General features: G+C 40.6%; 2 protein-coding genes across 2 annotated transcripts in view; one reads left to right on the top strand and one right to left on the bottom strand.

Moving 5' to 3' along the window:
* Window positions 1-7,261, top strand: part of itgb8 (integrin, beta 8) — a 33,685-nt gene extending 26,424 nt beyond the window's left edge. Inside the window, exons 14-16 of the mRNA XM_041809276.1 lie at window positions 656-772; window positions 3,011-3,174; window positions 5,744-7,261. Coding sequence (XP_041665210.1) covers window positions 656-772; window positions 3,011-3,174; window positions 5,744-5,872 — 410 coding nt within the window. The 3' untranslated portion in view covers window positions 5,873-7,261. The remainder of the gene's footprint in view (window positions 1-655; window positions 773-3,010; window positions 3,175-5,743) is intronic.
* Window positions 7,262-11,577: 4,316 nt separating this feature from the next.
* On the bottom strand, window positions 11,578-13,859 carry LOC121523228 (transcription factor Sp8-like). Its single transcript, XM_041808019.1, has 2 exons — window positions 13,764-13,859; window positions 11,578-13,233 (listed from the first exon to the last, which is right to left on the bottom strand). Exons 1-2 carry the CDS (start codon window positions 13,782-13,784, stop codon window positions 12,010-12,012), a joined length of 1,245 nt encoding a protein of 414 aa, XP_041663953.1. The 5' UTR covers window positions 13,785-13,859; the 3' UTR covers window positions 11,578-12,009.
* Window positions 13,860-25,064: the final 11,205 nt, after the last annotated feature.

The raw sequence follows: 25,064 nt of genomic DNA, 5'->3' as shown, positions 1-25,064 counted from the left end.
TTTTCTAGTACTCATTGCACACCCACCACCCCCTGGTTTGGATTGTTGCTCTTGCAAAGATATTTTTTCAACAATCTGGCTCCTTAGTTGAGCAGGGTTAAATAACACTGCTCTAGACCCTGCTAGCCCCCCACCTTCCTCTTACATATTTGTCTTTTAAAAAGCTTCTTAAACAAACATCTTACAAGCCAAAGGCTCAACATCTGTTTCCATTAGACACAGAACAAAATAAACACTATGTCTGAGTTGTATGTATCTGTTCCACGATTTTGAACTTCAGCTTTCTAAATTTATTGATGTTCCCAATGTCTCAGTTCAAACTGTCACCCACCTTTATTGCTTAGTGGTATTGTAAAGCAAGTTTACAAAGATTTTTTGGAAGAAACTGCTGCCTGCTGCAGCTAAAAATAGGCTCAATTTGTTGTAGTAATTTGATCTGTTGTTACAGTTGTATAAAAATATTGACTAGAAAAGCTTTCAGGTGAGAACTTAAGACCTATAAAACATGCCAGCTCTCCTCTAATGCTTCTCATATTGATTCTTCTGTTTTTAGAAGTCCTGGAGGATTTTTACCAGGGCTTGGAGATTAATATGTCTGGATTGAAAAACATCTTACTTAACTCTCTCTCTCTCTCTTTCTCTCTCTCTTTTTCAGGTCACACGGGAGAGCCTGGCGTTCAGTGTATGTACATCAGTAAAGACAGCTGTCGTTACCGGTTTCTAACAAGCTCACAGTTCGGTCAGACACAGCTGCACATCAACACAAGACCAGGTATGTTGTAAACACACATGCACACATTCACTCGAGGTCACTTCCGTTGCTGCCACTGCTGTACTGCTGCACCCCGGTGTATTTGAGTCAGCAGGTCTGCTGTCAGTGTAACAGCTGTATTTTACATTTCCACTCAGTTCCCAGCTCACTTTCTTCATTCAAACACAAACAATTGCAAACCCACAGGTTCACACATGGTCACACATTCAAGTGTTAAAGTTCTTCCCCGCCTTCCCCACTTTTTGGAACAGCGGCGCTCATTGTGCGTTCCCCCCTCCCCTCCCTCGCCACCCCCACCTTCCTCCCCCACTCCAACGGGACACTCTCTTCCTGCTCACGCCCACTCCTCCCGGGTGCAGCGGGAGCCAGGTCTCCATGGTTACCCTGTTACAAAATGTCAGAGCAGTCTTTGGGCCCTTTGTGTTGAGAGATGAGCCCGTCATCCACACATGCTCCCCAGCAGATCCACGGCCAGCTGACCGTTCAGGGCAGCATCACTGGGACAGCTGCCACTGACCGCGCCATGGAGGTGTGGAGATGTGTGGAAAGGCGTTTCATACGTCTACTAAAGTAAAACTAACACTCAGAGGAAGTGCAAGACTTTCACACTCTAGTGAAGAGTACATTTACTTACAGTATGTAAATTTTTACCACCAGGGGGCTCTCACTTCATAAGGCATATTCACGAAGCAGTAAAACCGATTTTTGTTTTCATGCATAAATTTCTCATAATGGGGGGAAAGGCACTGAAAAGGCACATCTGGGATATTCCTGCAAACGGTACCGGTATGTCTATGCACTGTACCGTCGCTTCAAGCACATATGCGCATTTTGGTACCGCTTTCAGCGCTATCCGGCAGTGCCTTTTTCAGTGCATTTCTCCTTAGTGCTGGACTGTTGGATGTTCAGAATATATGATATTTCTTCACTGTACCTATAACCGGTAAAAACAAGCAGAGATTAGATAGCGAGTATTCAAGATACACTATATGAACAAAAGTATTTGGCTACACCTGTTGATTATTGAATTCAGGTGTTTCAATCAGACCCGTTGCCAAAGGCATATAAAATCAAGCGCCTAGCCATGCAGTCTACATTTACAAACATTTTTGATCCTGAAGAGGTCATTTTGAAGAGCTCAGTGAAGTTAAATGTGGTACTGTGATGGATGCCACCTTTGCCAAATGCAGTTTGTGAAATTTTATCCATGCTGGATATTCCACAGTCAACTGTAAGTGATATTAGTAGAAAGTGGAAGCGTTTAGGAACAACAGCAACTCAGCCATGAAGCCACAGAGAACCATGTCAGTGTTAATTTTTTTGACTAAAACTATGACTCAAAATGTTCGTCAACAGCCTTTTTATCCATGACAAAAACTAGACGAAGACTAACAAAAATAGTTCTGTGATGACTAAAATAACAGGGCAAGGGCGACAGCTGCTAAGGCGCCAACACTCTGTTGATTCCATAGTTGAAGAGTTCTGAACTTCCACTAGCATTAATGTAATCAAAAACTGTGCGACAGGAGCTTCATGAATTGATTTCCATGGCCATGTAGCTGCATGCAAGCCTTACATCACCAACTATTCCAACATGACTGCTCACCAGTGCACAAAGCAAGGACTATAAAGACAGAGTTTGATTAGTTTAGTTTGGAAGAACTTGCAAAGAGCCCTGACCTCAACCTCATCGAGCACCTTTGGGATGAACTGGAAGAGAGATTGTGAGCCTCCCAGCATCAGTGCCTGATCTCATAAATGCTCTACAGAATGGATGGGCACAAATTCCCACAAAAACACTCCAAAATCTTGTGGAAAGCCCTCCGACAAGAGTGGAGGCCGCAAAAAAGGGCCCAACTCCTTATTAAAGGGCATGTATTTGAATACAATGTGATCACAGTCCCTGTTGATGTAATGGGCAGGCGGCTGAATACTTTTGTCCATTAATTGTATGTCATTTGCAATCAAAGAGCATCAGAGTCAGTGCTTACACTAATTTTTTTTTAAAAATGGTGATTAAACTAGTTGTAAGAAAACATGTTTGGACTCAAAGTAAAGATGTAAGGAATCTTTATTGGCCAAGAGTGAAAATGACTTAAATGTGGGCAGATCTAATCACCTGATCCTGGGGCCCTTGTGAGGACAGTCGATGTTTTCTACTGCAGTACTCTCTGTTCTAAACTCTTCAGCGTTCACAGTGAAAGGCACCCCTGTATTAAATCTTGTTTGTGTCCACAGAGTGTGCCAGCAACGGGCGGCTGGTGGGGACATTCCTGAGCGTGTGTGCTCTGACGGTGCTGTGCGGGCTGGTGGTGGTGGCTGTGTCCCGGCTCCTGCTGCAGACCAGAGGAAAGTCAACAGGGGGCGCCTCTGTGGACGGAGGCTACCTCTGCACTGGAAAGGTTCGTTTTCTCTCGTATGATTCAGATCAGACACTTTTATTGTTCCCAAGGGGGCAGTTCTTTCGCAGCTAACCAACATTTAACTGAGCATGTCAACAAACAGAGGCCAATCAAGGGCCACAAGATGCAGGATGAGTTATGTAAGATAAATAAATGAATAACAATAACTAGATGGAAAGACAGTGGTCCAATTAACAGTTCAAAGTGTCAGTCTACTTCTGTCTGAGGGCAGTAACCTGACAGCAGAAGGAGTTAAAGATCTTCAGTAATGGTTAACAGCCACCTGAAGGCTGCAGGGTTTTAATTATGAGGCTGCTAATGTGATCCTGCAGCCCTGTAGAAGCATTCATGACCCCTTTTAGGATGTTATTGTTCATGTGTGGCGTCCCCTGAAACCAGGGGTAAGAAATCTGATTCAGCTGCTGAGGTACAGCTGTATTTTACATTTCCTCTCAAATCCCAGCTCAACATCCTCCATGTCCAGATTTGTGACTTTACAGTGATGTACAGCACCTTTGAGAAGAAGGGAATGAAGGAAATTTTAAAGATGGCGGGGCTGGGGCTTCGTGGATGTATTTGTGTCTGAACATGGTTGGATTATTCATAAATTGGGATTTCCCTCGTTAATGTTTTTAATTATTGACACAGATTGTTTTCATGAAACTGCTGATAAATAGAATTTGAAAAAATATGATTCCATTTAGGAAACATCTGGATCTTACATTTGTTTCAATTCCTGTTCATGATTCAAATTTAACATCCTACTCTCCTAAAATGTGTAGTCAGGGTGCTTTTGCCGGGTGGGACAGTGGGGATTTCCTCCCCTTTCTTGGTATGCTGGAGCATTAAGATTAGCCTTCACTGGAGATAAGGGGCCTAGCCACAACCCTGAATAACAGCCATTGTCACTTCTCTACTAAACTCCACAGCTGGCACAGTGCAGTCAGGCAGGTAACTTCCACCAGCCTCCGCCAAACCCTGACTCACTCATCTGACTGCTAAACAGAGAAGCGTGATTCATCACTTGAAAGAACATATTTCCACTGCTCCACAGCCCAGTGTCATGTGCTTTTCACCACTCCATCTGATGCTTGGCATTGGGCTGGTGACGTGAGGCTTGCCAGTTCAGTTGACCAACCTCAGTGGTTGGTTGATTCAGTTCAGTTTATGTTATACCAGATCCAAAAGTCATCTATCTGTCACCACGACACTAAACAGAGCAAAAAATAACCTTAGGGCAATTAACCTGTGGTTACTCTTCTTCCTCTTGAACTGTTATTTTGCACATCTTTACACTGCACTCTGCATCACTTGGTAGCAGGGTTAGAATTTTCCTTAATTGCTTACCTGTCACGATGGCTGGTAGATTCAAAACTCTACAAGCCACAAACTTTTTTAACAGCCACTCTATATTAAGAAGCCGCATTATAAAATAAGGTACAATAATAATCAAGATCTATACTATTCCTGTTTACTAAGAGAGAGTTAGTGCATATATGATTCAAAGTGTGTCTCATTTTAAGCCGCATTTTTCAACCGATTTGTCCCGTACTCGACCATGCAGCGTTGGCTGTGTTATGCATTTTCCTACATTATAAGTTTCAGACTTGCTATAATTGAATATTTTGCAGTTTCACACCAAAATTCAGGCGCTGTTTAAGTACCTTGCTTACCAAGAAGCAAGACATTCGTTCAAACACACATTTAGCAGATTCACCGTTTCCAGTGGAGAGCTAGTCTCATGATTCTGAGTCAAACCACCCCAGCACAGAGGCACCTGTAAACATTTGACAGCAGCTCTGATGCAGGGAGGAGGTTTTTTTGGCCAATGAGCATGTAGGTCTGCTTGTGCCTATAAAGTCACTAGAAACAAGCAGATAAAGGGACTTAATTGTGCTGTTTACTGTCACAAAGTCACTCTTAAGCTACTTTTATTTACCTGCCCTACTGGCCATTAAGCTGAGTTCACCAGACACTGATCAGAGATAACCAGGTTTGGCAGGTGGTGGGTGCTAATTCCCCACCCTACTTGGTAGGAATTATTGCATTCTCGTATGAGCTTTGAACTGATTTTATTGTTAATTTTGTGTTAATTGTTATTTTAATTGTCTGACTTGTAGCTTTTTAAGTTGGGCTTTGTTTTACTGATGTTGTCCTTGAGTAAGTCGCCTTTTTTTTGTGCTCCTGCTGCAAAACTAACTTCCTGGCACGGGACAATTAAGAGAATCTGAATCTGAAAACTTAACACATTTCATCATATGACACCAACATACAGGTATTTTTAAACATAGTGCTTGACTTTTAATCATGTGGTTTCATCAAGATTGTTCCACAAACTTATTCCTTTCACAGAAATGCAATATGCCATCAATTTGTTTTCAAATCCTGTTTTTTAAAAGGATCTTTGTTCCTTTTAAAATATAAAGGCTTTCTCTTTTTCAAATCTTTTCCTGGGTGACATCATAGCAAACAAAGCTTATGCTTACAAGAAAGACACAATAATCTCTAATATGGTTAACTATTTACAGTTCAAGTACTTTAGCATCCTCTTTTATTCTTTGTACTACAGGACATGTCATACATCCCCACAACTAATGAGAAGACTGTGACCTACAGGAGGGACCGCCCCCCTGACCGCCCCTTGGAGATGCACATCCAGGTTCCTAAGATGCCTCTGGGCGACCCCTGGCAGTACTAGGCCAAAGACAGAAGAAAGCCAGCAGAAAGAGACATGTAGAAGTTACATCTCAAAGCATCTTCTCTGCTTCTTAACCTTCATCAAACAACCAGCAGCTGTATGTGGAGACTGTGATAGTGGTACCTAACTCTGAAACCTCTGTGGGATCGACATGGAAGCCTCTCTAGACTGTGTGACAAACAAGGCCAGTATACAGGAGATCAAGATGAAACTAAGAGCACAAATCCCCACCTCTTCTTCTTCTTCTGTTGCAGCAGGGAGGCTGCTTCTTCCTCCACAGGGTAAAAGGTGATCTGCTTTTAGACTCTCACATGTGTGTGTGTTTGTTAGAGAGAGTGTATGGATGAGTGTATGGCACAGTTGTGCTTCATCTTTGCTTTCTATTTATGATTTTAGAGTAAAAACACTACATTGACTAAGATTTGTGTTATTGTGTGACACTCCAAACTCTATCTCCTTGTCTTAGTACGCCCCCTTGTGGCAAGCTTGAGGTACGACATGTTTTTTCCCCCAATAATACTGTCTGCACTGACCTCAGCTGTGTTTCTTCTGGAATTAACTCATGAAGCACATCGATTATTGTGATTATTTTATACTTTGGTTAGATTCTGCCTAGGTGGGGTACTTTGTCTTCTTGTTCTTTTAAATGTTACATTTTGGTTCGTTGACTGATCAACTGCAAATTAGTGTTATGTTCATGATTATCGAGGTTATAGTTTCTTATGATTGTCAGTTGTTGATAATCTTGTTAGACTTGCACTTCTTTTTTGCATTATACTACTGAAAACTGGGGACTGTAAGAACAGGAGAGCTGCAACTATGGGAAATGGTTGTTTTGCTTTATGATGGGCATTATAAGGCATTTAAAGCTAATATGATGAATCCACGATAACACTGGAATAATGATGGGCTGGAAACTGCATCAACAAGCGTGGCCTCCATAACCAAAGCAGAACTGTCTGCATGCAACTGCTGATCATCCCAAGCCATACTGGATTCTGAACATTCTTGGTACAAACAAAAATATCTCTCATCAAAGGTTGAGTTACATCTCCGAATGCATAAGCATCCAGTGTGGAAGATGCACGGCATGTTTGGAAACTCACCCAATCCTGTTCCTCTTTTTGATTTTGTTTAACAGTGTTGTTTACAGCAATACCTGCTCTTTTTCACTGTAAGTCAGGAACACTAATTATTATTTATTTTGATTATTTTTCCTTTTTATTTATGTTGATTGTTTTATTTTATGATAAGTTGGTACTGTTTGTGTTTATAAAGAATGATTTTTATCTCTAACTACAAGAGTCAATAAGTGAATAATCATCTCATCGAGTCGGGAGTAACAACAGCACTTTTCCTGTGTAGTTTTGCTGTCAATCAACATGACTAGTTGTGTAGCATGAATGTTTTCCTCACAATAAAAATGTGCAAGATTTTTTTCTCCTTTTTTAAACACAGAGTTTTTATGCCTTCTTTTGTAAAATACATTTAAATCCAGTTTTAGTAAAAAGAAAAAAAGCCCTTTCATATTATCTTTGGTTTTGTGGAACACCAGCTTGAAGTTGCCCTATCACACAGGCCCCATCCAGATCAGTCGAACATGGCATTCCCATTCTTGGAGCAGACGCCTACCGACCACTACAGCAGGGCCCATGCTCACAGGTGCAGTGTTAATTTCGTCGACTAAAACTATGACTAAAAATGTTCATCAACAGCCTTTTTTTTCCATGACAAAAACTAGACTAAAACTAACAAAAACAGATCTGTGATGGCTAAAACTGACAAAAATTAAGTTTAGTTTTCATCAAGACGACTAAAACTACACTAGAATGCAATGTAGTTTTTGTCAGACATTCAAAATCCATGATATTTCCCTACTGGTGGTAAATCTGTCAGAAAACATTGCATCTGTATCTCTTCTGTCTCTCAGCTGTAGAAAACAGGGACCCCAGGTTTAGCAGAGTGCATAGAACTCACAGCCAAGATTTGGTACCAGATTTAGGCAAGACAGTAAGACTGAAACGTGAGGACTTTTTATGGACTAAAACTAGACTAAAATGTTTTGAGTTTTGTTGACTAAAACTAGACTAGATCTAAAAGGGGTAGAAATGACTAAAATGTGACTAAAACTAAGGGACATTTCATCTAAAGACTAAAACTAAAAATAGCTGCTGAAATTAACACTGCACAGGCATTTACAATCAGGTACCAATCACCTGGAGGAGCCAGAATCTCAAAACATGAGTCAGCAGCAGAATAAGCTGTTTGGCATTGGCAGAGAAGCTTTGACAAAGTTTTAATGGGTGCAACCCACATACTCAGCTCTGCTGCTCATCCCACAAATGCATGATCCTTACAAATGTGGCATCATTTAAAAGGGAAAATAACAGGCTTCCCAACTGTGTAAGATTTATTACCAAGAAGTATTGTTACAACAAAGAAATATTCTACCAAACACAGCTTTACTTACAATTTGTTCTATGTTGAATTTCTTTGCACTAATTTATTCGGCCATATTGCAAAATCAATTCAAACATAAATGCTCTAGTAAATGCACAATCAATACCTAAACTACTTTGAAATATACTGAAGAAAATACTGTGATCTCTCTAACCAGTCTTTGCTTGTGTTTTCACCAGTAATATACTGGAGAAAAATCATAGACCTTGAATGTCCAACAGTCCAGCACAAAGACTTCAGTTTTGTTTCAGTCTCCTTGACAAAAATTAAACTTCCTATTCATTAGTTTTGATTATCAAAGATCTGTTTTTAGGGCTCCTATTTTCTCCACAGAGCCCTGGAGACATAGAGGACTAAGCATGATACCATGCTGAGTTTTAGAATTGCAGTTGCAATATTGTCTGGTGTAATTGCAAATCCCACATTATTACCCACACTGGCAGCACTACTGTGATATTTCCTTGTATCAAAACTACTCAGTACTTTGAGTAAAACTTTTCTTTCCACTGAAGTCAATTTTAACCAAAGTAACTGTACTTTTACTGACTATAACAGTCTGGTACTTTCTCCACCTCTGTCACCAACGCACCTCCAGCAATCTGGAGATCCACCATCTTATCCTGGAAAACTCTGACATGTTTAAATGGTTGAGATGGCAGACTCCACCTCTGCTAACAGGTCTTCTTTGGGTGTTCTAGTGCTGAAAAGCTCACTGAACATAAGCCTGTCAGAGGCCTTCTGCAAAAATAGAAGTGTTTTCAGTTAAATGCACTTCCTGTATAGCCAGGACTTTCTCCTGCAACAAAACCTAAAACCGACAAACTGGTGACAACAGAAAGTGAACACTAGGTGGAGATGTACACTTACGCAGCAGACGTGACTGTTAGTGATCACTCTTAAAATAAGAAGCAACACAAGTTTGATGATTTCTGGCACATTTATTGCCTCTGTTCTATCATAATGTATGTTATTTATCATTTCACATTTCTGCAGGTGTGCTGAGCTGATTCTAAACATTAAAAAGTAATAATGTGTCTGTCAAGGAAGAACCAACAACAAAGGACTGGGCTGCACCGCTTTTTAAGTGGTCAACCTGGTAGTCCAGATGTTAGAGTTTATTAAAGAGTTTATTAAATCACAGCGAGTCTGATAAAATCAGGGAGGGGTCCAGAACATCCAGCACTGAATTCCCTGAATCATGCAGAAAATTTATGCAACTTTTTGTGGAGGAAGATGATTAAGATCATTTAAGGTTGGCTACAAAACAAAGATTGGATGAAGACTTCTAACATTTAAGACCTCTCACTGGTAAAAATCAGACTTTTTATGGCCTTAAATTTAAAAATGTGCATTCTAAGACTTTTAAAGACTTGTCGAGGATCTGCAAGAACTGTGTAAATATTGAAGCTATAAGTTACTTTTCACTTCAGCTGTGCTATCACATTGTTTATTCATGTTGTTCCTGCTCTGACTGTTATTCTGCATTAGCAAACTTGTTTTGCTAACAGGGTTGTACATGTGTTGCAAGACTGAACTTTGAGACACAATAACTTTTATTTAAAATTTTTTTATGGATTTAAAACTTTTTTAGCGATGAAAAGAAACATATATTAACAAAACCATGCAAAAAAAACAGGATTTTAACTTATTTTAGGTGTTACATTTAAAAGTGAACTGGGCATTTAGAGACTGGGGGCTGCCACCATCCCTGGAGGTGGTTAAAGCACACAATGTTACACAAAGAATCAAAGAAATTTACATTGTAAGGAGTTCTTATACACATTACTCTCATTTAAGCACAAATCTGACTTAATAGCTATGGTTTTATTTTAAATTGAACTAATTTTAATGATTTTTTTTAAATAATTGATAAACTATATAACTTTAAATCATCAGGAGTGGGAAAAGTATACAAATATTGCACTCAAGGAAATGTTCAGTTTCTCTGATTAAAATTAACTTTAGTAAAAGTACTGGTCTCTAAATCTACTCAAGGAAAAGTAAAAAGTATTTTGTTAAAGTTCACTTTTAGTACTGAGTAGCTAAAAGGGCTTTTCCCAATATTTCAGATGCAATTATTTTTGACTTCCTCATCTTATTTTCGAACAAACACAAGCAATAAATCATTCTGTATTCTGACCAACCTAATATTAGATAGATTAAACATAAACTGCTCTTTCCTGTAGGCGGGGCCTAAACGAAAGGATGACATAAAATGATGCATGAATCGGTATGAACGATACATGTTCATCTACTTGAGTCACAGAAGTAAATCTACTGACTCGTTTAAATTAAAGCCTTTCAAGCAATCCTTGTGAAAACTAGAGCCCACCAATTCTGAGAAAATATCTAACAATGGTTATTTTAACATCGTTGTATTGAAGGGGATGATCAACATTTACAAAAATAAGAAAAGTAAGATTTTGGCAAAAATATTCTAGAAAACAAAGTGATGCTTCAGTGTTTGCATTGCAGCATCACATCTCTGCTGCACAAAAAGGTATGAAACTGTTTTTTTAAACACACATTCCAGGTCAAAGAAATATTGCAACTTCTGCGATTTGAAAATTGCTGTACGTTGTGATTTAATCTGAATTTCAGTTAACTTGGAGTTGAACAGTAAAACAGGAATTTACCTAAAAGCTTTCTAACCAGGCTGTTCAGGTAAAGTCTCACCTTTATGATAAATTAAAATACCACAGCTGTTGCGGGACATGATGTGTAATTGCTCCCTCTCTATGTGCTACTGTAGCAAACAGAGGTGGGAAAGTACAAGAGTATAGTCCTCAAGTAAATGCAGTAAAGATTACTCGGGGTAAAACTTAAGTAGAATTAAATGACTGATTTCAAATGTACCCAAAAATACACTTGATTACAGTAACTTTTACTGACTTTCAACTCCTGCGGATCATTTTAAATTCCTCGTGTTATTTTTGGAAAACCCACTTTGGAACCCCTTTTGTAGAAGGTGGGACAAAGAAAAAAGCCATTTCAGGGGTGCTTTGGAGCCATTTGGTATTTGATATAATGATTAGGAACCAGTTTTACTGCATCTAACATTTTGCCACATGAAACATGAAATTTGCACAACTGCATGTTGTGAGATTTTTGGCTTTGATCATTTAAAATCTTAAAGGTGGGACAGAAAATGCTAAATATATAAACAGCATCTTATCTTACACTACAAACTATTTGAAAAATCAGGATGGACTTGAGATTTGACTTTAAAGTGAAGAAACTTAAAATGTGTCCATAATCGTCCAGTTTTATTGAAATCTAAATGGTTGTACAAATAGAAATAAATCATAAAATGTTCTCTTTCAGCCAAACATAACCCAGAGGAATGTGTCACGTTCACTTCACATAAACTTTAACTCAGATAATCAAAGAAAAAAAAGTCAGAATAAACATTTAACTTAGGTCAACTTGTTTATGTACCTGATAGACTAGTAAAAATATGTCTGGAGAATAAATTAGAGTCATAGGCTATAAAAATGTCTCCATTTTCAGCAGTCTGTAGTAGAGTAAACACTGACTTTAAAGAAGAGAGAATAAAAGTATGTGTTAGATGAGGTAAGGACACATGTTCATCCACAGCTGAGTTCATTATAAAGTGCCATTTCATTCTGTAAGTGTCCGAGGAAACTCAAATGCCCACGTGCTGCTGTGTTTGTAAATTATTCTCCACTCACTCTCTCTGAGGATGGGACGGTCTCGCGCCCGTGAAGCCCAGGAGACTGGCTCGGGCTTCCGGAGAGGCTGTTGTCCGTGTCGCTGCTTCCTTTACCGAGCCCCGGCTCCCCGCTCTCATCCGAGCCGTCCGCGTTGTGCGTCCTCGCGTGCTTGCTGAGGTGGTCGGAGCGCATGAAGCGTTTGTGGCAGATGGAGCACTCGAAGCGCTTCTCTCCGGTGTGCGTGCGCAGGTGTCGCTGGAGCTCGTCAGAGCGCGTGAAGCGTTTCCCGCAGAAGAGCCAGTTGCAGACAAACGGCCTTTCCCCGGTGTGCCAGCGCAGGTGCGCCTTCAGGTGAGAGGTCTTGCCGTAAACTTTACCGCACCCCGGGATGTGGCAGCTGTGTAAGCCCCTCCGCCGCGGGCTCGTGCCGCCCTGGCCGAGGCTCTCCGCCTCCTGGCAGTTCGGACAGTCGCACGTGGCTCTGCCGGAGTAGCGCCTTGATGATGAGGGGCGGGAAGATGCAGGGAGGGAAACAACGGGGTTTCCAGGCAGTGGAGGAGTCCCTGTAGTCGCAGACTCCGTGTATGGGGCCGGGACAGGTGGTCTGAAGCCGTCAAACAGGTGCTGTGTGGCGGGGAGCAGGTGCTGAGAGGCTCCGGGGCTGAAGGCGGAGCTGTAGTCTGAGCTGTAGCCGCTCAGAGGTGAGGGTAACCCGGCCGGGCTCTGTGAGTCCACCCAGCTGGTCCCCATGTCCCACCAAGCAGAAGATCCATTACTGATATCCCCCACGGGCTTGAACCATGACTCATAGGGGTGCATCCTCGGATAAATCCCGGCTATGCCCTCCACTGTAGGAGGAAATTTACTCAAAAACACAGACCGCTGCGCGTGCACGGGGTCAGGAACACTATTATCTGATGGCACAGACTGATACATGGAAAAGTCATTTCCAAAAGGAGAGTTGGCAGCGGTCACTGAGAACGCGCTGGAGGTTTCAGCCGGGCCGGTCCCGTTAATCCTGGAGGCTCCAGGGGGAGCTCCGAGCGTGCTGAGACAGGCTCCAAGGTTGCTGCCGCTCGGTGCGCTCCTTTTCCACGGATGAAAGCCCTTTACAAGTCCCGGGGCTCCATCGGAAAGAGCCGGGGAGCATGAGGGGTTGGGGTCACAGATTCTGCTGCAGGTGGCGGCCAGCATGGCGAGAGGGGTGCTGCCTAACCGAGGCTCCTCCTGTGAGGAAACAGAAGTTGTCCATAAACATTTAGGGCTGTCAGTCATGAGAAGAGGCCAGGCATGATGTGCGTAATGACGCACATCACACTAGCCGATCCACTGTTTTAGAAGTCACGCAAAGATTGAATTAATGTCGAACTAAACGTGTAAGGTGACTAAATGAAGGACTTTCCCCTTTAACCAACACTATCAATAAACTTTTAAGCCTGTGAGTTAAAGTTAATGACAGCTTTACCTCGTATTTATATCATGAGTGCAGTTAAAGTGTTTCTACAATAAAGTGTGCAACCTGAATTTTATCATTAGCCTGTTACAGCGACATTAGCAGCAATATTTCTACACTAGAGTAAATTTATGAAGCTACTTCGACACTGAAAAAGAAAACTTAAGTATAAAGTACGAAGTTCCAACTGTTCCCTGAATGCCACTGAGACGCGGGAACATTTACAGAAGAATAACCTCATTTAACCGAGATTCAGGCTCAGTAAATTCTGGAAAGAGGTAGAAAGATGTTTCTGCAGACTTACCCCTAGCAGTGTAGCAGCCATGGTGTGTGTGTGTGTGAGCTCGCTGTCAGGGTGTGATGAGTCTGTGTTGCTCCTCTTTCTGCTGTAGTAGTTGTATCTTCTTCGTGGCTTTGAGGTGCCGCAGTGACCAATCACAGACCAGCTCAGGCTGTCTTCAAACATTTGCGCTCGAGGTCGTCATAAATTTTCAAATTGAGCTCTCGCGAGTGGAGAGGCTTGAACCGCAACAAGTGGAGAGCACGAGGAGGGAAAACAACAATAAAACTGCTAATCCTGTGGTTAGGTTTACTAATAGAGGAGTAACTGCTCATACCAAAGCTGTATCCTTTCAAACCTGAATAATAACTACTTTTGTCAGAGCTACGGATAAATTTATGTTTTATTTATGCTGTAGACTTCTTGAAAAGGAAAACCTCTTCTCTTAAAACAGAATTAAATGGGTTAAAAGTGGCAAAAATGCGTGGGAAATGTGCCGGAATAGGATTTGAAATGTAGCAGAAATGGCTTTGAAGTGGTGAAGTGCGTTAACAGGTGCAAAAAAATGGGCAGAAAGTGGCTAAAATGAGCAGAAATATGGTGAAAAGTGGTTTAAAGTAGAAGAAATGGTAATGATAAACAGTGAAATATGATTAATATTGGCAAAAATGGGTGAAAAGTGCTAAAAAGGGCGTAGTGGCAAAATTTGTGAGCAACTGGAACATGCAAAAAGTGGTGGAAAGGGTTTAGGTTGGCAAAAATGTGGAAAAGCAGTGATTTTTTTCTATTAAAAGTAGCAAAAAATGGATTAACACTGCAACAGTGTCTTTTAAAAGGTGATAAAAGGGCAGAAAAAGTGATGAAAAAGGGTTTAAAACGTAGTAAAAATGGGTTCGATCTTTTATTCCTTCTAAAAGTAGCAAAAATTGGACAAAACAGCAACATTTCCTTTTAAAAGGCAAAAAAGGGTAGAAAAAGTGATGGAAATGGGGGTTTAAATGTGGTAAAAATGGGCTCAAGAGAAGCATTAAAAAGTTGTGAAAATGGGTTCAAAGTAGGTGAAATGAGTAAAAAAAGGTCAAAAATTGGTTAAAATTGGAAAAAAAGAGGCACGAATTGGTGAAAAGGTTTTAAATTGGGGGAAATTGGTTTAGAGTGGGAAAAAGGTTAAAAGTTGCAAATAATTGCAAAAGAGGTTAAAAATGCTAAATAAAAAAAGGAGGCAATTACAGGCAGAAATATGTTAAAATTGGGAAAACAAGTTAAAAGTGGCAAAAGAAATTATGAAAATGCGGGTTTAAAGAGGCAGAAATTGGTGAAATTAGGTTAAAAGCAGCAGATAGAAGCAAAGATTGCAAGTAATGCAATAAAAAAGTAGTTTAAAATGGCAGAAAAGTAGCAAAAATTGATTTATAGTAGCAAAAATTGCAAAAGGTGAAAGGAAAAAAAGGTGGCAAGGCGCCCAGATGGGTTAAAGTTGTACTTGTAAACAATGTCATTACAGTCAGACTTGGTGTAAAGATCAGGCAGCTGAATACTTTTGTCCATAAAGTGCAGAAGAGAATCTTGAAAATGTTTATTTTTCCCTTTCTTAAAGTATATATCTTTGTAAATATCTAAACTAAACACAACCAAATCTGTTTGAAAGGTCAAAAGGCTAAAGCTAAGGACATTCAGCCACCTGGACATTACAGCAGCAGGCCTGAAATGTTTGTTTCAGCCGTACGGATGTTGTGAAGCCGTGAAAAAAGGGAGAGGCTGATGAATGAGAGGCGGCCCCGTCCATCCCATCCTGTCCCTGGGGCGTTTCCAGTCAGCCCTGGGGGAGGGAGGGGAGGACACCACCACTGCCTCCACAATTTCATCTCTTTCAACCCAAAACAAATGTTGGCTTTTAAAAACACCCTTCCTGTGTTTACCTCAGTTTTATAGGTCATTGAAAAACATAAAAACCCTCAATATTGTGAGGAAAAACCTTTACACTGAGGCACACAGGTAAATCCTAAATCAGAGATGGTTGCTGTGGTGACACACTCCCTGAATAAAGGAGAGTGATGGTAATAGGCTATACAAGCAAACCAAAGAGGGGACGTTTCATTTGAATTTCAAATTTAATAAAAGTGCAGAATTTAATCCATTTTCTTCATTTTGTGGGTATTAACTGCATCCCTGGCTCTTTCTTGTTCCAGACCGGCCTGAATGAAGTGAGCTGGACCCACACATATAAGGAAAAGTTAATCACATTCCTCATCCACTCAGCACAGCTCCCCTCCCACCCACACCTCCCATTTATAAGCAGTGATTGATAGAGCACTAGATGAATACTGGTGAGGCTACGCAAAGACAAACAGGACACGGCGTCAGAGAGCTACAGCACATTTACCTCTGACGGAGAAAACCAGACACACATCAGAACATTCTGGGGAAATTTCATAGTTGACACTCTGGGACTGGTCTTAAGCTCTCTGGATAACACAAATATTGGTAGTGATAGGAGTAGATTATTTCATCTGTGGGCCTTCACACTCGATCTTTCAGCTAAGCTAAAAGTGCAATACTAACGCTCTATTAAATTAAGCTTTCTAGTACAGGCCAAAGCCACAGGTAGATTTATTTTCCTCACTGACAATAAAAATCAAATGAAATAGAACCAATCAGCTGACATGTTGTTAAAGCTCTTCTGAGGACTTCTGATAAAGACTAAGAAGGTCTGATACGCCTTTATATGAGCCACAAGATCATAGCAGAGGAGGGAGGTACTATCTAGGGATGCACAGTATTGGATTTTTGCTGGTATCTGGTGTGCAAATGCCAACAAATTCATTTAAGCCAATATCGTTACTGACTTTTAACATAGTTAGATTAAAACCTTTGTCCTTAACCTCCTCAGACTCCACATCTTCATATGAAGACAATACATTTTGGCTTTCCAACAACGCAGCAATAATTTCTGCAAATACAACTTTTGTGAAAACTGTCCAGAAAGTCCATTAAATTTTAAGTGATTTGTTTGAAATGTTGGGGAAATGGAGATGAATTCTATTTTCATGGACATTTTGGAGGTATGTAAATTTATTTGGAGAGTTTTATTGGAAGTTTTGGGGAAAACTCAATTTTTTGGGGGGGGCATTTTCATGGGAATTTTGGAAAATTTTTTGAATGTTTTGGGGAATTTGTTTTGAAATTGTTGGGCAATTCTGTGCTAATTTGAGAAATTTATTTAGAATGTTTGGGAATCTGTTTTTTTATAGGGCAGTGGTTGCTTTGTAATTTTTATGAATTTTAATGGTAATTTGGGAAATTTATCTGTAAATTTTGGGGTATCCAATTTGGAGTGAAGGTGGATGCCCAATTGTCAAGAATTTTGTGGAAATTTCAGGGAATTTGTTTGGATGTTTGGGGAATCTTTCATGATTTCCATGGGAAAGCAATTTGACATGAAATTTCAGGGGGTATTTGCTTGGAAATTTTCAGGCATTTTCATGGAAATTTGTGAAATTTGTCTGAATGTTTGGCGGAGTTTGATTGGGAATTTTGGAGGATGCCCTTTGAACTTGTTTGAAGTTTTCATGGAAATTTGAGGATTTTCTTTTTTGGATGTTTCAGGATTTTTTCATAGTTTACATGAGATTTGGGGGAATGTACTGTATTTGTAAATTTTTGGGAATTTCCTTGGAATGCTGTCAACAATTCCTATTGACATTTCTGACAAATTCTGTCAATTTCATAAAATTGTAGGGAATGTATTCATAAATTTGGGGGAGTTTGGTAACATTTGGGAGGATTTGCCTTGAAATTTTTGGGAATTTGCTTGAAAATGGTTATGAATTTACATGGAATTTTATTATTATTTTATTATTATTACTATTATTTATTCGTATGTGAGGCTGTATAATAAATTTTATGACAAATTCACAGGAACATTTTGTGAATATGTGAATTAATCTTGGGGCACTTTTTATGGGTTACTTAAAAATGTTTAAGAAAATTTTACAGAAATTTTTGGTAATTTTCTGGATTTTGCAAATGAACATTTCCAAAAAATTCAGAACATTTGTTGGAAATTCTGTTCATGCTTGGCCTTAACAAGTCCTCTGGTCAATCATGAAAGAAAATAAAAGACTCTCCCATAGCTCTTTCAACTCGACTGACCATTTCTGACTGATTCAGAAACCTCTGCTCTTAATCCGATCCAGGAATATGTTTTCTGCAGAAACTGGACCTTCAGGAGATTCTTGTTCAAAGACGAGGCTGATCAGGCCCTACTGATCCAAATAAATAGGAGAAACTAAAAATGCACTCCAAACAAAAGCTCAGGTCTCAGGAGGTGAAAACACAATTTAAAGTTTGAGGAAGAAAAATAAAAAAATATCAGTCTTCAAAACAGACTTTAAAGTGTAAGGAATCATGATGGATGAAGGAAAAGACCTCAGCTGATGTGTTGGTCGGGCCTAAAATCCACTAAATTATTTGTTTTATGGTAAAATATCATTTGTAAATATCATTATTTTTTAGATATCTGCCCATAGTGATATCATACCTATCATGTCTCTAATATTTTAGAATGAATATTGTTGGAAATTTAGTGAAAGAGATCATTTATAGAGAAACAAACTAAATCATGAGATTTTTGAACAACACTGCTACATTTTCCAGTTTCACTCTGTGCACTAAGACTAATCAGACCCTTCTACCGTCCTCATTTAAGACTATCGGTCACACTGTTTGCCACCAAACCAGGCAACTTTCACTTCACCCTCTTCACCCTCTCAGCAGTCTACTCTGCTGTTGTCGATACCATGTCTAGTCATTAACGTCCAAAATTGTTTTTGAAACAACTACAAAAACACAACAATCTGCTTTCTGTCATGATTCAGGTGTAATCTTTGAGGCCCAAACAAATCACAGGGTCCCACACACCCCCCTTCCTCCACAGCCTGAGGCCTGGCCGTGCACACAGGTGGAGTTTACAGTAGGCCATCTCGCCATCCTCATGAGCCACCCAAACAGCTGTCCCTCTTTTAGATGCATTCTTTTCCCACACTGAAAGTGTGTGTGTATGTGTATGTCTGTGTGTGCTTTAAAGGCACACACTGAAACCCCGTCTGAGCCCCAACCTGTTCCTTTAGCCATGATAATGACCACATTATCACGCGCCATCGGACGTCAACAAAACAAGATTGTCGTGTGCTCTCCCTTCACTTTGTGGGCACTGAGTCAGAAAAAGCGCAGAGAAAAGGGTGAAATAAAGATCTGGCACTTCTCTCAGAGAGGGATGGGCGAAGTATTTTATTTCTCCTTGGTGTTTTCCTCCGCTCTTCTTTTGTTGGCTGGAGTAATAGCCAGAGTGATCCAGAGGGCAGGGGGGCCATCTTGGTCAGCTGCCCTGCTGAGACAATTAGCCGGAGAATCGGGGAGTCAAAAGGCAAGCTGCTAAACATGACACAAAAATATTCATCACAAGCAGGGGGTAGAACGGTCAATTCTGTAAAAACGGAAAAACAGATTCTGAGCAGCGTGTGTGGGTGATTTTGGTGCTCAGTGCTTCGTCTAAGTAGTTTAGTGTTTCCTTCATTGTGGTTATCCCATGATGTGACATTTTTTATATTTATTTGATTTTATTCTTTTATACATTTTTCAAAACAAAATGGAAATATAACGTTTTCGTCTCCTTTTGGAAAAGTCCTAAAAGCTGTAAAGTACCAATTTTCCTCCATTCCCATTCATTCCTAATGACCCGTTGTTGCTATGTTGTTTGCTTTGATCTAGCTAGAGTCCCAACATTCTACCACACACACACACACACACACACACACACATAATCTCAGTTAACTTCCAAGACTTTTAAGTCTTAATCATTTCCCCACACAGACTTTTTTTTTGCTTTAAAGAGTGGAGAAGCTATTTATGCTGGATTCACTTGTTGCTACCTTTTACTGATTAAAAAAAAAATCTAAAGGCTTTATGGTAGAGATGGGCGATACCAATGTTTTTTAACGTAATTTTATCAATACTGATACCGATAATTTTGAAGAAAGCTCAAGAGCAGTGCGTAGAGAGCTTCATGGAATGGGTTTCCGTGGCTGAGCAGCTGCATACAAGCCATACATCACCAAGTGCAATGCAAAGCGTCGGATGCAGTGGTGTAAAGTACGCCGCCACTGGACTCACGACGAATCGCGCTTCTCCATCTGGCAATCTGATGGACAAATCTGGGTTTGGTGGTTTCCAGGAGAACGGTACTTGTCTGACTGCACTGTGCCAAGTGTAAAGTTTGGTGGAGGGGGGGATTATGGTGTGGGGGTAACCCTAACCCTTTCAGGAGCTGGGCTTGGCCCCTTAGTTCCAGTGAAAGGAACTCTGAATGCTTCAGCATACCAAGAGATTTTGAACAATTCCATTCTCCCAACTTTGTGGGAACAGTTTGGGGATGGCCCCTTCCTGTTCCAACATGACTGTGCACCAGTGCACAAAGCAAGGTCCATAAAGACATGGATGAGAGAGTTTGGTGTGGATGAACTTGACTGGCCTGCACAGAGTCCTGACCTCACCCTGATAGAACACCTTTGAGCGGGGACTGAGAGCCAGGCCTTCTGGTCCAACATCAGTGTGTGACCTCACAAATGTGCTTCTGGAAGAATGGTCAGAAGTTCCCATAAACACACTCCTAAGCCTTGTTGAAAGCCTTCCCAGAAGAGTTGAAGCTGTTATAGCAGCAAAGCGTGGACCAACATCATATTAAACCCATGCCAAGAAAGTTTTGAGCGTGCATATTGAGTTTCGTATATGTGCAAAGAAAGTTTTGGACCCACAGAAAGAAGTTTCGTACGTGTGCAAAGAGAGCTGTGAGCCCACGGAGAGAGGGTTCTGTATGCGTGCAAATAAAATATTATGCACACACACAGAAAGTTCTGTGCATGTGCAAAGGAAGGGTTGAGCATGCACAGAGAAAGCTTTACACATGCAAAGAAAGTTGTGAGCCCACAGATCAAGTTTTGTACTCGTGCAAAGATGGTTTTTTAGCCACACAGAGAAAGTGTATTAGGTGTGCAGAGAAAGTTCCGTATGTGTGCAAAAAAAAAGTTTTTAGCACACACAGATAATGTTTTTGACACTTGCAAATAAATTTTTGGAACTGCAGGAAGAAGTAGCTTAGCATGACAGATGGATTTGTTTCACACATCCATCTGGAAAACAGAGTTTGGGAAAGGGCAGGATCTTTGGAAAAAACTCTGAGGGTGATTAGATGAACGTTACGTCTGTCACATCTTTATGGGCCAGTCAGAGCATCAAAACATGTGACGCAGCCGCTACCGAGGAGTAAGTTCCATAGAGAACCACATAACGCAAACCATGGCAACTGTAGACATCAGTACATGACTTTTTTTTTTTTAATAAAGAAAACAACTCACTGCTATTCTTTGTTCTTCTTTTAATGAAGAAACGTCATCAAGTTCTGATAAAACTGGTACTTTAGCAGCATCCACGCTAATGTCTTCCGCACTGCACCAGGCTCTTGTTGTTGCTTGCTTACGTCACGACTCTGCCACACTGGAGAGTACTGCCCCTCGATGCTGATTGGTCCTGTCACTTTCTAACCGGGCCCAAATGGTTTAAACAAGAGCATTGCAAGATGGATTTGCCAGTGAGAAACACAGAAATGTGCGAATCCATCTGCTTTGCAAGGTTAAGGAAGAAGTCCACAAAGAGAAAGTTTTGTATGCTTGCAATACAAAGCTGTGGGTGCACACAGATAAACCTCTGAACATGTGCAAAGCAACTTTTGAGTGTGCACAGAGAAAATTTTGTATGCATGGAAGAAAGTTGTGAGCATGCCAGGCAAAGTTTTGTATTCATGCAAAGAAAATTTTGAGCGTGCACAGAGAAAGCTCCATGTGCCTGCAAGAGAAAGTTTTGAGTGCGCGCACAGAAAGTTCTGTACGCTCGCAAAGAAGGTTGTGAGCCCACAGAGAGAAAGTTTCATACTGGTGCAAAGCAACTTTTGAGCATGCAGAGAAAGTTTTGAGCACACAAATATAGAGTATGTGCACACAGAGAAATATCAGGGTGGCATTTTCATAAGAAATGATAAACTTAAATGAAATATAATTAACCCATCCCACTAAATACAGTTATATTTATGTCTACATCATATGTAGACATAGTGTTGATCTACTTTTGTAAACATGTATTGGTGTAAACAGAGCAGGGGAGGACATGTTTATGATTTATTCTCTGTATCTAAAACCACACAGGTGTATCTCTGACTGACTGAGCTCAACCAGACTCTGATGCCCTTTAAGTTCAGCTCCTTAAACAAATTGAGAGAGGGAAAAGTCATCCAGGTGAGCCGTGTGCCAGGATGTGCCTGGAGCAGCTCCTCCTCGGCTTCCTGTAATTACAGCGAGGAGAGGGCACGTCCGCAGTCTGTCAGCACGCAGCTGATGGACGACTCTGGCAGCCGAGCAGGAAAACGTGTTCAGGTTACTACCAGGAAAACTTTCACAGTTTACGAGTCCCTTCTTTTGTCTCATTTTGCAAGAAAGGTTCAACAAAATCTGAAATCTTATTTTTCCTCTAACATAAACACATGCACTCCTTTTGTCTGTTTCTTAATCTCTCTCTATGTCTTGTTTAATGGAACTGTCTTGTGCACATGCTCTCTAACTCCTAGATTAATTTAACTGTCATGTTTGTTTCATAGACAAACATCCTTATGTTACCAGTGCTGGAAAGGCTCTGACGTGGAAATACAGAGCTTTAAAAACTTGTTTTTCGAATAATTCCCTGCAGTGATATGTTATTCAGATAAAATATGTAAGAATGGACAACAAACTGTTCTTACAGTTCCCAGTGGCCATTGTTTTGACTGGATTTCACCCTCAGTTTAGCAAACACCAACAACAACAACAACAAAAAAAAAAAAAAAGATGATCAACTAAATTATATTATGTTGTCAGTTATGAGTAATACAACCCCAAAGGGCCACGTTCACCATTGTGTGGCATCCCCTCTTCTTCTAACGACAGTTTGTAAACACCTGGGAAGTGAGGAAAGCAGTTGCTGGAGTTTGGGTGAAGCTATGCTGTTGCGAAGGATGCAATGTGTGTTTTAGTGTTGTCTTTCTGAAATAGTCTTGGGCTTTCCTTTATGGATGGGAGCATATGTTGCTCTTAAACCTCTATCTACTTTTTAGCATTGATAGTGTCTTTACAGATGTGTAAGCTTCCCACGCCATAGGCACTAATGCAACCCCATACCATGATAGATGCAAGCTTTGGAACTGTAACAGGATAACAAGCTGGATGGTCCCTCTCCTCTTAAGTCTGCATGACACAGTGTCAGTGGTTTCCAAAAAGAATTTCAAATTCATCTGACCACAGGACAGTTTTCCATTTTGCCTCAGTCCATTTTAAATGAGCTTTGGCCCAGAGAAGACAGCAGTGTTTCTGTCCTGTTCACATATGGCTTCTTCTTTCCATGACCCAGCTTTAACTTGCATTTGTAGATGGCTCGGCAAACTGTGTTGACAGACAATGATTTCTGTAAGTGTTCCTGAGCCCACGCAGTGATTTCCAGTACAGGATCATGCCTCGTTTAAATGCAGTGGCCCCTGAGGGCCACAAGATCATGAGCATCCAATGTTGATCTTCGACCTTGTCCTGTACTTACAGAGATTTCTCCAGATTCTCTGAATCTTTTGATGATATTGTGGACTGTAGATGATGGGAGATTCCAAGTCTTCACAATTTCACTTTGGACAACATTTTTCTGAAGTGGTTACAACATTTTTAGACAATTATTTGCAGATTGGTGAACCTCTGCCCAACTTTACTCTGAGAGACTCTGCCTCTCTAAAATGCTACCCCCTCTCAAATATCGCTAAAAAGTTTTAACGCTGTGAGGAGGTTTTTCAGACATTTCGGTATAGAAATATATATTGCAAAAGTGCAATGAAAACAGGACATAGCACATGGTGTCACGAGACCAGTTCACTCTGAGACAGCATGGCACGGTACATGTGGACAGAAGAGGAGGCGAGACTTTTCTTAACATCATACTTATACCCCTATACATGGCTATTGCCATACATACGGACTTTACCTCTGAACTATCATCTGTTGCCTTTGTCTTTTGATCATAATTATCAACCGCTGTAGATGTGATCATAACTGCACCAACACACAACAGGTTTTACAAAAATTGCAAGGCTCATGCCCAAAACTCCCTTCAGCGCAATTGTACTTAGTTGAAATTTAAGAAATATCACTTTTATTTTGCTAAAAACTGTAATGGAACCCCAGCTATTGACATCGATCAGTCTGGAAAGGGTAACAAAGACGTTTCTATGGCTTTGGGACTCCAGCCAATCCCAGAGAGAGCCATTATCCACAAATGGAGAAAACTTGGAACAGTGGTTAACCTTCCCAGGAGTTGCCGGCCTGCCAAAATGACTCGCATCGATGACTCAACCAGACGTCACAGCAGAATTCAGAACAACATGAAATGAACTGCAGGCCCCCTTGACTCAGTTAGGTTCAGAGTTCATGATTCAACAATAAGAAAGAGACTGGGCAAAATGGCATCATGGGAGAGTTCCAAGGCCAAAACCACTGCTGACCGAAAAGAACACAAAGGCTCACCTCACTTTTAATATTAATGGTTATGTTTGTTCTTAGCCCATGGGGCCTTTTTATATTATTTTCAGTTAGTTAAAAAATTGTCACAGAAGCTTTAAAGTGCTTTAGAGTACTGCAGAGAAGTCTGACAGATTTGTTTTACTTCTATCCAGAAATTAGAATTTTTAATGAATACTAACTATTAGCTTGAGTGTTTGAAAATCCTCCTAATTTTTCCTGAAACGTCAGCAAACGTACACATGTGTAAGGGTCAGAAAGGGCATTTCTCATCAGTATCTATCTCCAGACTGAGGGAATCCTGGCCAGTGTAATCAGCCTGCTGTAGCGCTTCATTCACATTCATGTATACATCACATCTGCATACAGCAGCACACAGACCCATTCATGAAATGAGTGCACGGATTCATGGGTGAGTAGGGGGGATGAGGTGCCTCTGCTGGGTGTGTTTCAGGCACAAGTTTGGGCTGAAGGTGAATTAAGATTGCACTTTATGAGTAGTACGGCTCCCTCTTTGTTCCACACATACACACACACAGTTAGGAGAGGGTTGATGGATGCCTGGGGTTTCTAAAGTCATACATCACAGAGGTCATTTAACCTGCCAACACATCTGCTGTCTCTGCCCTCAAAAAGAGAGGAAGAGGAGGGGAGAGAAGACAGATTTATAAAGGCGAGGGGGAGAATT

This window comes from Cheilinus undulatus, linkage group 16, assembly GCF_018320785.1.
Source record: "Cheilinus undulatus linkage group 16, ASM1832078v1, whole genome shotgun sequence".
Lineage (NCBI taxonomy): Eukaryota > Metazoa > Chordata > Actinopteri > Labriformes > Labridae > Cheilinus > Cheilinus undulatus.
Note: the sequence above shows the minus strand (reverse complement) of the source record. Positions and strands in the feature narration are given on the sequence as shown.